At 60.3% G+C, this 14,001-nt stretch overlaps 1 protein-coding gene across 1 annotated transcript in view; it reads right to left on the bottom strand.

The window, feature by feature from the left end:
- Window positions 1-14,001, bottom strand: part of NCOR2 (nuclear receptor corepressor 2) — a 212,644-nt gene that overhangs the window by 3,952 nt on the left and 194,691 nt on the right. Inside the window, 14 exon segments of the mRNA XM_035723877.1 lie at window positions 2,620-2,673; window positions 3,449-3,597; window positions 4,231-4,316; window positions 4,318-4,381; window positions 5,187-5,380; window positions 5,885-6,030; window positions 6,285-6,434; window positions 7,600-8,027; window positions 9,757-9,970; window positions 10,064-10,216; window positions 10,338-10,484; window positions 11,318-11,569; window positions 12,122-12,343; window positions 13,612-13,966. Coding sequence (XP_035579770.1) covers window positions 2,620-2,673; window positions 3,449-3,597; window positions 4,231-4,316; window positions 4,318-4,381; window positions 5,187-5,380; window positions 5,885-6,030; window positions 6,285-6,434; window positions 7,600-8,027; window positions 9,757-9,970; window positions 10,064-10,216; window positions 10,338-10,484; window positions 11,318-11,569; window positions 12,122-12,343; window positions 13,612-13,966 — 2,614 coding nt within the window.

The raw sequence follows: 14,001 nt of genomic DNA, 5'->3' as shown, positions 1-14,001 counted from the left end.
CAGTCTCTCTCCTACTCTGCCCTCTGGGAAATCAGAAGCCCCTTTGCCCCCCTCCCCCCCAAAATCCCAGCTGGGGCTGCTTCTCTTTTAAAATTCCAAGTGGCCTTGGAAAGGGAGTCAGGGAAGGCGTGTGCGTGTGCGTGCATGCGTGCGTCAGGGGCAGAAGTCAGAGGGGGGCGCCCTGTCCGGGCAGACATAGCTGGGAAACCAGGTCAAGCCAGAGCTTGGTACTGGGTGTGGGGGGGGTCCACCCTGGGTCCCCGGGGCTGGTGGGGGCTGAGGAAGAGACTCTGGGAGGGAAGGTGACCCCCTCGAGGTCTGGGACCCTCAGTGCCCGCAGCCCCCCCTGCCCCCCAGCCCCCACCCCGCGCTGGGCCTAACTCTCCTCCCCCAGCCTCTCCCCTGCCTGCCCGGGAGCCACGAGGAGAGAGAGGTGCAGAGACGGACGGTGGAGGGGGGGTCGTAGCCATGCGGTTACTGTGCGTGCGGGGGACAGGGCAGAGCTGGAGACACTCGCATGACCGCCCCGAGCCCGGCCACCTCGTCACCAAGTGGTCCCGTCAGCAAACTGGTCCCCCGCAGACCCCCGCAGACCCCCGCAGACGCCCGCAGTCCCCCGCAGACCCCCGCAGACCCCCGCAGTCCCCCGCAGACCCCCGCTATGTCATAGCCGCACGGATCCGGCCCTTTTCATTCACTGGGTGTTCTGTCCCTTTGTTTCCTCGGGGCTCGTTCTGGGGACTTTCACAAACCCCGGGGACGTATCTCTTCTCCGAATTTTTGCTACGCCAGACTTTGCCCACGAAGCTCAAGCCCCCTCTGCCTGTTGTCCTTGGGCAACGTCTGCATGGATTTTAAAACTGGCACTCCGGCGAAGTGCGTGGATAGCAGGCGGCCGGCGAGCGCGGCTTTCTGCCCCCCAGCTCGCCCGTGAACTACACGGACTCTCAGCCGCTCTGAGAATCTCGCTCCCGGCAACCATTTGCTCCCTGCATTTTGTTTTTCTTTTCTTCCTTTTAGCTTCAAACTTGGTCACAGCCAGGGACACACTCTCTCCACCTTTTTGGCTGTGTCTTGGCCACATTTCACCGGCACTTCAAAAAAATAAATAGATAAAAGAGGGAAAAAAAAGGTACTCGTGATGCTCCACACTAAGAAAACAGTGCAGAGTGAAAAAGATGATGTGACGGGTACAGGCTGCGGCGGTTTCTTGGTAGATCAGCATCTAGCAATCCCAGATGTTCCTGAGCCTTCCACCCAAGGTCACAGTGGGCGATCGGACGGTGCCGGGCAGGAAGGAAGCTTGACTACCTCCAGTTACAAAGGCAAAGTCTGACAGGGGGCTGAGCAGCAGAAACCGGGGCCTGTGGACACTCTGTGTACATGCTCAACTGCTTACAGAGAAGTCGAATAGGATTCACACAGAAGTCTTAGCACAGATCTTCATCGCAGCACTGCATGAATTTCTATGGACCTAGGTGCCTATGTGTCCACTGCCTGTGTCAAGAACTGCAAAGTTCCGGAAACCTTCATTTCTAACCATCTCGTTGGTTCGACCAAAGTGTCTCCTCCCTATTGTCCGAGGCTCAGCGATGGCCCCTGGATCTAGTGTCTGGGTAGACAGGCGAGCCCCGGTCCAGACCCCCACCTAGAGGCCCTGATGACCCTTTGATAAAATCCAATGGTTGTCTTTTGCTCACCACGTTCCCAGGGCTCGAGGCCCCTCTGATGGCCCCCGGGAAGGCTAGCCCATCTGCCCTCAGCTCCACTGGCCTCAGACACCCCACTGAAGGCTCAGGGCACAGAGGACACAGCCCTGCAAAACAACCCTGGGACCTCCACCGCACCAGACAGGGTCTGCCCACGGAGGCACCGGTCCCATCTCTGCTCTGCTCAGTCTCTTCGCACCAGACTTCGGAAGGTGAGTCCCTAAAGCCCCACCCCGGTCTTTCCATGCAGCAGCAGAAACACACAGTGTGGCCCCTACCAGCAACTGGGGACCCAACCCCGAGGGTCCCCCAAATCCCAAAAACCACAGCAGGCTCAAGTTTTAGTTTAAAAATGCATGTGAGTTTTCACCCATCTCTGTAATACATCTTCGTTGCTCCCCCAGCTGGTTCGAATTTTTGAGTAAAATGGGTGTTCTCTCTATAGAAGCACTCACGTGGACCCTGAGCGAAGCCCATGCACACCAAGCACACGCCCATGCTCCCCGTCCACACTCAGACCTCCACCTGAGGCCCCGGCAGAGAGCTGGTGTTTCCAGATAGTTGTGTGTGCCCCTAATTCTGTACTAAACACACCAAGAGGCCTTGACATGTAATTCTAATGCAGACTCTTTGCAAAGCTTCACCAGCCTTTTGTGCGAGTCTGTGTCCCCCACTGCTGGGTTTGCGGAGTCCAGAGGGCAGGACACACTTGAACTAAGCCAGGCCTCCCGTTCACGTGACTATGGCTGGGGTGAGGGCCCCAGTGACCTCCCAGGCCACGCTCCCTGAGACTCCTTCCAGATCCCACACGACCAGCCTAACCTCCCCAGCGTGCAGCTCACATGGGGGATGGGGGATGGGGGAGCGGGGAGGGGGCTGGTGGCCGTGGTTGCCCAGGCTGGACCGTTACCTGCTCCGGTGATGGCAGGCATGTTGAAGATCTCCGTCCCGGGCTGGCCGATATCTGGAGGGGCAGGTGACAAGATGGGTAAGGCCTAGGGGCCCACAGGTCCTAGAAGTCACCAGGCAACCCCCCCCACCCATCCTCTGTCTGTCTAGGCAAGGTGCTTCAAGTGCACACAGATTCAGCAGGGCTGGACAGTCTGCATCTCTAACCAGCTTGCTGGGGCTGCCAACCTGCTGGCCCATGGACCGCACTTGGCAAGGCTCTGGAGCGACCAGCCCAGGCCAGGGACTATCTGCAAGGTTGCTGCTCCAGCCCCAGAAAGTTTCCGAAAAGCCTCTGCGATGCCCCCAGACTCCCCCCAGCTGAGTCCCGGCCGGGGACTGTGGCAGGTTCTTCCTGTGCTATGTATGATCTGCTGTGTGCCAGGCGCTGTGCTAAGGGTGGGGGAGCAAAGTTAGGATTTACATCCAGGAGCCACATACATGGGGGGAAAAAAATCACAAATACGATGAGCACTGTGAGCTAGGAACATACAGGCTCTTGGGTGGGCAGGACCCCAGTCCCTGGTACCCAGTATGGGGTTTTGCACAGAGCCACTCATGCAAGCATTCACCGTGTGCCCACTATGTGCCTAGCACCGCATCCTGTACCAGCCAGCAGCGACAGCAAAGGGACAGCCCTCCCGGGGCTCCCTGAACACGGGGGGAAGGGCCAGGGGGAGAGATGGTCGGCAGGCCCACCTAGCTTTAGAAAGTACCCTGTGGGTTCTAGCGCCGTGCTGGCTCCCAGCCCCATAGGGGCCCCTGCTTCCCGGGGCAGGGGGTGTGCTTACTATACTCTGGCTCATTCCGGTTGTGGGTGTTCAGCTTTTTGTTGATCTCCTGTTTCTTGGATTTGACCATGGCGGAGTTGCTCTCGGTCAGTTTGCTGAAGAAAGCCGGTGGCTGACTGGTGTTGCCTGGAGACTTAGAGCCCATCCTGCTGCGAAGATCAGATACCCCAGGTCAGTTTGCTCAGTGCTGAGCTTGCACACCTTCGACAATGGGGCACTCATTACCTGACCTGCCTTAGAAATTCAGAACCAAGCTTCTCCTACCCCTCGCCTACATCCTTCATCTCTCAGGGACCACGTCTCCTTCAACCTCCTCTGTAGTTCACCTATCCTTGGGCTCAGGCTGTCTCTGGAGAGCCCCAGCTGCTCTGATGGGTCATCCTCGTCTACGTGCAATAACCCAGCCCCTTGAAAGGGGCCTCAGGAACTGGACATGCACTCAGACCACATCTTTTCCCCAGGGCCCGCAGACCTGGCTTTTTTCTCTGTCTCCATCTACCTGATCGATCGGTCAAGCACATTTAGCTCCTTATTTCTCAGGTCCTCAGCAAGTGCCGGCAGTAGGGGCCTGGCGCAAGACAAGACACCCCCAGTCCAAGGCACGGGAAGCTGCCAGAGGTCTCTCAAGCTGGGACATCTGCTTAGCAGGCCCGAGAGACCTCAGTCACACACTAAAGCCCTTGTCGAGCCCCAGCTGCACAGCGGGGGCACCGAGGCCACGAGTGGGCAAAGGGGCCGAGTCTTGAGCATCCTGGGGGCAGGGTGGGGTGCCAGGGAGGTACCTGGGCTCTGCCTGCTCCCCGTCCCGGTACAGCAGTGGGTACATGGCGCTTCGGGGATGCCCGGGCTCTGCCATGCCCTCCGGTGGGGGACACGGGTTCGATAGCATCCTCACTGCTGCCCAGGGCTGACGTCTTGCTTGGCTCTGGAGACCTGAGCGGAGAGAGGGTCCCCACTGTGGTCAGAGTTCAGTGCGCTCTCCTCTGAAATGACGCAGGGATTCCACTCCTCCCCCCCACCCTGCCCTGCTCTACATCAGAGCTCAGCCACGCTTCCTACAGAGGGCCGGAGGACTACTGTTCCAGGCTTTGGGCGCCACGTGTGGTCTCCGCTGTAGTTTCTTTTAGGACCTTTAGCTCCTGAACTGTGGGCTGGATTTGGCCCGCGGCTGGTAGCTGACCCCTGCTGCCCCCCATGCCGGGGACCCCACTGTCCCCCTAAAGACGTCCGGTTGTCTTCCTGCCCTCGTGCCTCGTGCAGCGCCCCCCTCGAGCTGGGGGCCTCCCCCAAGCCCAGGGCTCCTGGGGCACCCAGAAGTGAGTGTGTGTGCTATCTGCAGGGAGGCTGAGCAGCACAGCCCTGGCTCGAATCCCCGCTATGCCACTTGCTGGCTGCATCCCTGGAGGTAAATGAACTCACTTCTCCGGACCTCAGTTCCTTCATCGGTGACACGGGGACAGCGCTGGCTGCCCTTGCTGGGCTCGCGCGGAGAATCCCGGTTAACACGTGGGAAGTACTTAGCTTGGTGTCTGGAGCCCACAGAGTGTGATGCACACATCAGCTATCACCCACCAGCGCTGTGGCCTTGAGCAAACTCCTCCGTCCCCTTGAGCCTCAGTTTCTCATCTGTGCCACAAGAGCAGGTGGCCCTTGCACTTGCTCAGCCCTCCCACAGCAGCCATCTGACGGAGGCCTCCGAGCAGCTGAACGGCAAGGTCACCCCGCCCCCAACACTTACCTCTTGCCCCCTTCACTGTGGGGCGAGCCACGAGCCGGGGCGCCGTGGTCCGGGGGCGGGAGGTAGAGGTCGCTGGGTGGGCGGCGGAGGTCCAGGACGGGGCAGCTGGCTCCAGGGAAGGAGTAGAGGGGGGCAGGGAGGGGCGCGCTGAGCTGCTGTGGGTGGTGGCGAGTGTAATCCTGCGTGATGACCTCCTGCAGGCCAAAGGTCAGGGCAGAAGTACAGAGTTAGGCCACAGCCATCCCACCAGAACCTTCTTGAGTGAACAAAGGCTAGGCTGAGCTTTGGGGACAGAACCGGGCCTGGCTCTTGGCTTCCCGGGTGCTTCAGGCCTGCCTACAGCAGCCTCAGCGTCCCTGTGTGCGCAGGGCGGTGGGCCTGGCCCGAGGTCTCCAAGTGGTAGCCCCTGGATGGGTCAGATTCCACCAGCCAGTGTACATGAGATGTGGATCGTGGACCCATGCTCCCCGGGCTCCATCAGCTGATGAGGGGGGCGGTGACCATGCCTGAGTTTGAGACTCTGGGGCCCCTGGCATGGCTTGCCCTTGCCAACCCCTACATCCCAGGTCTGGGCCACCAGGACTCAGTTTATCCTGAGAACCAAGAGGCTGCGTGTGACCCTCCCCCTCCCTTCCCCGGGACCGCCTCCCGGCCCAGGTTCAAAGGTGATGAGGAGGGGGCAGAGAAGGGGTAGTTACACTGATGTGCTGTGCCAGGGTGACCACCCTCTGGTGACCTTTGACCCCTGGGGTGGTCTGGAGCAGCGGGCTAGACGAGGACTGGCTCTCGGGCAGCGGCCGCAGGTGTGGGAGGTGGGCAGCCTCTCCGCCCAGCTTGCCGGGGCCTGCGGGCAGAGCAGAGCGGGTCAGCTGTGGGGGTCGGGGGGCTGAGGCATGGGCCTGGCTGGGGGGCTGTCCCTGAATCCCAGCTCTGCCCTCTGAACTGGGGGGTCGGGGCCCATCCCCCCCCCCACCTCTGGCTGCCTCAGTTTTCCTACCTGCACAGTGGGGCGCCGATGATCCTTCTCTCATGGTAAGTGTGGTGGTAAGCTGTGGTAAGTGGGGTGCACGGGGGTACAGGGGCAGGGTGGGGACCTACCTGGCTGCTTGTGCCGCAGGTCCCCCTCCAGGTGGCTTTTGTCCAGCTCCTCAAGGTGCTTGGGGAGCCCCTTGTCGTGGGTCAGGCTGGGCGAGCTCACGGGGCTGACGGGCTCCACCCCATCAGGGCTGTAGCTGCCACCGTGGTAACCTGCAGTGGGCAAGGCCCCGGGTCAGGCCAGCGCCAGGACCCGGGGCTGTGGCTGCCCCTCCCAGCCCGCCCTCCCTTGCTGGCTGGGGCCCCCAGGCCGGAGGGGGGCTGTGGGCAGATGGAGAGAGGGAGCGAGCCAGAGCAGGGGCTGCTGGCCGGCCAGGGGTGGGGGTGCATCGAGAAAGGAGAGAGATGGAACAGTGAGGCAAGTGCCAGGTGGAGGAGAAACACAGTTGGACAAACAGGCAGACAGGCCAGAAGATGGAGACAGACCTAGGGACAGTGAGAAACACAGACCCACCCAGATGGTGGGGGCCGGGGGGGGGGGGGAGACGAGTCTCTAGGGAAGGGGAGGCAGGAGTGAAAGCAGTGGGGCTGTGGCAGGGAGTGATACGCAGGTCCCAGGACCCCGCCTGGGCCAGTCCCTATCGCCCCCGGTCCAGCAAACAGGGGCCCAGAGCAGGGGCCAGAGATAGGAGGCAGGGAGCAGAGGACTCTCCTCCCAGCGGATGCTGGGCAGCAGGTCAGCAAGGGGGGCATGGGTCAGGGCACCCCAAGACTCCCTCACAACCCAGGCAGCAGGGGTCGGCTCCTCCTGGAGAGTCGGGTGCTTCCCGCCTCTGCCTGTCTTCTCCCAGACAGTCTGCCTCGGTGGGCGTCCTCCAAACCAGACTCACCCACACGGCAGCAGGGGTCACCCCACTCCCTGCTCCCCAAACACAGGCGCAAAGGTTGGGAGATGGGAGGCGCAGTTGAAGTCAAAATCACAGATCCATTCATTAAAGGAAAAAAAGCAAAAATCCAAAAAAAAAAAAAAAATCATGATAAAACAATGTGCAAATGATGAGGTGCCCCCAAATCGGGGGTGGGGGGTGGGGGTGGGCAGCAGCTTGAGGGATAAACCATCAGAGCGTGCAATCGACGAGGACGAGTTTAAAAAAACAAAATACCAAAACCAACAAAAAATGGGGGGAAAAATAAAAAGCAGAGATCTGAAAATATCTTTAGGCCACAAGACGGGTTGGGTGGGCGGCGGGGCCAGAAGTCTTACCATCGGGAGGGGAGTCGTTGGCCAGCGAACCTCCTTCTCGCGGCCCTTTATCGTGAGCAATTTGACGCATGATTATCGCGTCTATGAAGGTGGCCGCTGTCAGGGTGGTCTTACCCAGAGAACGGAGCTCCAGTTCCTGGATGGAAAAGGGTTTACTTTGAGTCTTTTCCCGGTGCAGGTCCGCGGCCGAGGCGGGCGGCGCAGGCTGGTCCGGGCTGGTGTGGTGGGGTGCGAGGCTCTTTGCTGGGGTGCGGGCGATGGCCGTGTGGCTGGAGCCGGGGGGCACCAGGGGCCGTGGCTCGGAGCCCTTGCTGGGAGAGGAGGCGGGCTCCAGCCCCGTGCGGGCCGGGGGCTTGGCAAGGAAGGCGTGGCTGGCGTCTGCACGGGGCCGCTCAGGCCGGGCGACCCTCGGGGCCTCCTTGGGCAGTAAGACGGGCTCCATGAGGGTGGGGTAGACCCCGTCGAGGGTGCCGCCCAGCGGACAGTGGGTGGTGGGTGGGAATGTGGCGGCCGGGCGGACAGGCGAGGAGGTGGAGGTGGACCTGGGGGAGGAGAGAAGGCGGTCAAGGGACTGCGGAAACCATCGCGGGGGGCGGGGGGCACGGGCCCAGGAGGCCGAGGCGGGGTCACTCCGCTCACACTTCAGCACCGCGACGGATCTCCACTGCCCTGGAATAAACCCACCCGCCCGCCCCGGCCTGCGAGGCCCTGCCGTGCACGGCCGTACCAACGGCACGCATTCACCTGCTCATTCGTGCACCAACTCCATCGGTCCCAGACTTTTTACTGAACACCTGCTTTGTGTCAGGCACTACTCCAGAAACTGCTCTAGACGTTGAGGGAATATAGCAGCAGACAGACAAAAGCACCTTAAACGTTCTAGTTGAGCAGACTGTATGCAAGGTGACAGAGAAGGTGCACCCCTGTCAGAGTGTGGCTCTAAAACGAGTCGGGGTGAAGAGAGAATGGAAGCCAACAAGGGTGGCAGGTGAGCCATGGGCTGCTCAGGACATAAGGAAAAAGGAGGAGCCACGCAGACAGTGGGAAGAGCAAAGGCAAAGGCCCCAAGAATGCTCGGGGAACAGGAGATGGGGTACTAGAGGAGAAGACAGCAGGGCCCCCAGCTCTCCCACCCCGGCCACCAGAGGCCACACAGGGCTCCCTGGGATGCCTGCCTGGCCATGTGCTTGGCGTGCTCTCCAGCACTCCGCCCCAGCACTGCTGCTCTTGAGGGTCACATGCCTCTTCCTCCAAGCAGCCTTCCCTGATGGCTGTCTGGTCTAGGCCACAAGATAAGCCCCAGGAGGCAGGGGTTGCATCACGGTGTCCCCCACACCCAGCACAGGTCAGCCAGGAAAAAGGAATGCACAAACGTATACTCTGTGATCTTCACAGGGTAAATATAATTATCCCTGCGCTTTGCAGATGAGGACACTGGCGCTTGGATGCGAACTGGCCGACTCCAGCCCTCGGGGCCTCTCTGTCAAGCCCAGTGTCTCCATGAGGAAGTGCCCTACCCTTCACTAACCCTCACTCCAGCTGCCAGTGGGAAAGGCCCGACCGCCCCATGACGGTTTCTAATCGGCTCATTGCTGGTGTGGACAAACAGCCGGCCTTCATGCATGAGCAATAACCATGCTCTAAGCAGCCAAGTGCTTCTGCTCGGTGTAACTGCTGTCTATCTGAGTCAGGGAGGACAAAGCCAATGCTTTTGGGAAACAAGGTTGTCATTTTCCCTAATTGGAATTGTGGCTGTGTGGTGAGTATGATTTAGAGCAGCCAAATGCGGGGAGGGTACTTGTATGAACGGAAACGTCACCTTGGAAGAAGCACCTGCCTCCGAAAAGGACCCTGGGCAGGGAGGGGCACCGGGGAAGCTCCCTCCCCCACATCAGGCGCATTCTCGGCACCTTTACCTTTGATATTCCCACTGTCCGCGTGGCTCCTTCATTCCTTCATTAGGCGCATCCATGCCCTCCATCCATCCATCCACTCACCTCACCTACCCAGACCCTTACCCAGCTGCCCACTGTCACGTCTACCCACCCACCTACCTGTTCATCCAGCCCAGCCACTGTCCACACACCACCTACCCACCTACCACCTGTCATCTACGCACTTACCCACTCAATAACCCATCTGTCTCTCCACCTACCCATCCCCGTAACCCAACCTCCCCCCCGTCCATCTACCTCCCGAGTGCTTGCCCGTTCACCCAGCCACCCACCCGTCCATTCTCCCTGTCCCCTCCCTTGTGCCAACCTGGCCCACCTCAGGACCGTGGGTGTGCTGGGCTCCACGGAGGTGATGATGCCCTTCATGCCCGTGTTGTGCAGCACGCTAGGTCTCTGCTGGATGGCATCCTGGCTCCGGGGTGAGATGGGCGAGTGCTGGTGGGAGTGGGAGTGGGAGGCGGGGCGGCCGCCGCTGCCGCCCCCGCCCCCGCCCCCACCTCCGCCGCCGCCGCCACTGCTCTGCTCTGTACCTGGTGGGGACAGGCTGCAGCGTCAGGGGAGCAGGCCTCACGTGGCCCGCGAGGACCCCCCAGAGGCCGGGGCAGGGACCTCCGACGCCCTACCGGGTCTCCAGATGGGCGCGTGCTCCACCGTGGTGGTGGACGTGAGGATGGACTTCTCGCGCTCCCGGTCCCGGTCCCGCTCCCGCTCCCGCTCGGATGCGGAAGTGGCGGAGGGTTTTGTCAAGTGAGTGGGCCCCCTGGCAACCAAAAGTCCTGCGATTCAGTCCAGCGCTTAGGGTGGGCCTGGCCTTGTCCTCTGGGGTGGACAGAGGACAGCCGGCCACCTTCCTCGGACGCCAGGATCCCAAACCCAGGGCGGGGGTGAGGGCGTTACCTGGGGAGAGCGGGGAGCTGCTGAGCCGGCTGAAGTGCTGGGGTGCTGTGGGGAGGTAGGCGAGGCGGTCCATGGCGGTGGCGGGCGTGCCTGGTGTTGGGGGCACCAGCACGGGAAGGTGTGGCACTTGGGACAGGTCGATGATGCCTGCCGGAGGAGGTGGGGGTGGGGGTTGCAGGAGGGGTGGGGGGGGCCGGGCCACCTGCTGGCTGGACCGCCCCATCAGCTGGAGCGCAGGGCGCCCTCGTGAGCCGGGGCACTCCCTCCTGCTGCTGAGCACCAGCCCCCTCGGGCCCTCTTCGGAACGCCAGACTCTCCCAGTCCCCACCTCCCCTTGGCTCCCGAAGCCCAGGAGTGGCTGGGTCCTGCTGCTGGCATCCCTGCGTCACCTTGGCATGCTCTTCCTGCTCTTCCAGCCCCTCACTTCACACAATCAGTTCCCCGTACTCAGTCCTCACCGTCTGAAATACCTAGCATGACTGGTTCTTCCAAATGGACCCTAACTGGGACTCGGTTGTTCCAGAAGAACATTCCAAAAGTATTTCCAGAGGGCGACTTTAAGGCACTTACAAAGCAACTACAGGCTGTTTGCAAATCAGTGGAACCAGAAATACAAACAGCCTCCTATTTCGATCCTTTTTTTTTTAAATGCCAAGGACCCCATGTACCAAGAGTAGGCAGAGGCCGGTGCGCACCTCCCATGTGTGCATCCCGGATGCACACGGCTACCAGACACACATCCTCACTCAAAGCACACACCACTCTGCACCACCTGCCGGGTCTGTGTGCGCTCAGGGCGGTCACACTGCCCAGACCTCCGAGCGCACCACACTCCACCACCTCAGCCAGCACCTCAGCCAGGACACCCGTGTCCTTTGCACCATCGAGCGGGCCCCCGGGCAGATGAGGACTAGGGCCGATTCTGGAAGGGGAGGAGGGTCTGCCCACCCACTTGCCAACGAGTGCCCGGCCCCACCCACCTCGAGGGCCGGTGGCGTAGTTGAGTGCCAGTGAGGACTCGCGGGGTGACAGGCCCCTCAGCATGTCTGCTCGCTGGGCCATGGCGGCGGCCGCGTTGTGGTGCATCTGCTGCGAGGTGATGTAATCGTTGATGATTGTCTGGCGGTTCTCCAGCGCTGCCGTGTCAGGGTAGCCACGGATGAGGTACGGTGGGTACAGGTGTGGGTAGGTGGGGTTGGGAGCCAGGTGTCGGGGCAGGTAATAGGCAGCGGCTGCAGGGAGGAGACGGGGAAGGTCAGGCTGCCCCCCACTCCTATACCTGACAGCTTCTTCCCAAAATGCTCCCCACAACACAGAATTGAGGGCCTGGACACAGAAAAACCCTTGCTCCCCAAAACACATGGGGGTACCTTCTACTGCTAATGTTCTTCAGATCGAAGTTCCCCCAAACAAAGGGCATCCAAAATGTAGATCACTAAGATACCTATGGGATGCATCCTTCTAAACAGATTTTCAGACCATGTCCATCTGAGGAACACTCAACACTTCAGCCCTCTTTTGATACATTTGCAATTTTAAAAGCACTGGTAAGTTCTGCAGGAAAAGAAAACCACTGAAAAATATTTAACTCCATATGTCCCTCAGACTCCTAAAAGAACCTCTGTTCTAACCTAAACTGTTCACATGATTACTGGGTCTCTCCACCCCAACACCTCAGTTTCCCCATCTAGCAGAGCTTAGTTGATGCCTGAGGCATCCTTGAGCTGACACTGACGACGCCCCTGACCCCCTGCTGTGGGGTTCTATGGGTCCAGGACAATCACCTGCATCAAGAGGGATTCCGCGGGGTATGGAGGCAGGATCGAAGGCCAGTGGGATGTGGCCGCGGTACAGGTCCACACCACTCACGCCCCGAAGCAGGTGCTCGTAGGGCGAGATGGGGTGAGGGTGGTGCTCAGGCACAGCGCTGTGAGGGGACTTGGCAATCTCCCGGGGCGTCGACGTCAGCTTTCGGTCCTGGGATGCCTTGCTAGACGAGAGGCTGCCTGTGGGGATAGGCCAGGGGGGTTAGCACTGGACCGCTGTGCCAGGACTGTCACAGCCCCTTACACGGGAACCACCGAGGCCAGGGTTTATGGGAGGCCACCTGAGGATGGGCTGTCTGGGACCTGGGGACCGGGACTCCTCCTCCACCCGTTCCGTTGTCTCAACTCCTGTGTTTTCATTGACTCATTTACTTCTGTGTTTTTGTTCTTTTAAAAAATTCACTCATTCATGCTCTCATTTGTTCCCTTGTTCATTCATTCATTCAAGCAATCAAAAAATATTTATGGAGGGCGCCTGGGTGGCTCAGGTGGTTAAGCGACTGCCTTCGGCTCAGGTCATGATCCTGGAGTCCCGGGATCGAGTCCCGCATCGGGCTCTCGGCTCAGCGGGGAGCCTGCTTCTCCCTCTGACCTTCTCCCCTCTCATGCTGTTTCTCTCTCTCTCTCAAATAAATAAATAAAATCTTTAAAAAAAAATATTTATGGCGCCTCTACCCCATGCCAAGCACTGCTCTAAGAGCTGGAGCCACCCCAGTGAACAAAACAGGCAGGAAACACGGCCCACATGGAGCAGACACTTAATGCTGGAGAAAGGTGATAAGCTAGTCTTCAAACGAGAATTTCTGAGTGATAAATGCTCCAGGGAAAATTTAAAACGTGACCAGAACAGTGGGGGAGGGTCCTAAAAGCCTCCCCAAGAATGTGACTTTGCACAGAGACCTGAAGAACAAAAAGAAATCATTTAGATAATGATCTGAAAGTGGGGGAGGTTTCAGGCAGAGGGAACAGCAGGTGCAAAGGCCCTGAGCAAAGTCAAGGAACAGAGAGGAGGAAGCCGGCTCACTGGGCCAGGGGTGGATAAAGGAACATGGGGACAGTGAGATGTGGCGTGGGCAGGGCCAGGTCCTACAGGCTCCCCTGGCCATGGCGAGAAGTCACTAGAAAGATTTAAGCAGAAGAGTGGCATGATTTGATGTGAGCTTTTCAAAGGACAATTCTGGCTGTGTTTGGGGGTGCAGATTATAGCAGGACAAGAGGGGAGTCGGGGAGGCCAGGTGGGAAATCGTGGTGGTCTGGAGGTGGCAGGGAGGCAAAGATAATTCTGAGTATCATTTTGGGGCAGAAGCCACGGGTCAGGCAGGTGGAAGGTATGTGGTGGCCCTGCGGGTACCACCGGTTTCCAGCCTAAGCTGAGGGTGGGTGGGGAGGCAGTTTCCTGAGCCGGGGAGTCCACCCAGCGCCCGTCCCCCACCCTGCACCCCACGCACCCTCCTGCAGGCGCGGGGTGGGTTCCCGCGTGGTCACCGGCGAGCCGCGTGGGAGGTGGCCGGCGAAGGGTGCCGCGTGTTCCTCGTAGGTCAGGGGGCTCTGGCGCGGCTTGCCCAGCTCGGGCACAATGACTGGGGCCCCCCGGGTGATGGAGCCCCCCGAACTGCCGGCTGCCCCCGGCCGGCTCTTCAGGCTCTCCTCGTAGCAGGCACGCTCCAGTGCCCGGGCGTCGGCCATCACGTCCAGCGGGTGCACGGGCGGGAACGTGCGGCCGGGGCTGCCGATGATGGAGCGCACGTCATGCTTTTTGGAGCCGGCAGAGGATGTGCCAGTGTCATACTTGAGCGGGGTGCCCTGGGGAGAAGGGGGAAGCACTGGCTACATAACCG

This window comes from Zalophus californianus, chromosome 14 (assembly GCF_009762305.2).
Source record: "Zalophus californianus isolate mZalCal1 chromosome 14, mZalCal1.pri.v2, whole genome shotgun sequence".
In the NCBI taxonomy this organism is placed as follows: domain Eukaryota; kingdom Metazoa; phylum Chordata; class Mammalia; order Carnivora; family Otariidae; genus Zalophus; species Zalophus californianus.
Note: the sequence above shows the minus strand (reverse complement) of the source record. Positions and strands in the feature narration are given on the sequence as shown.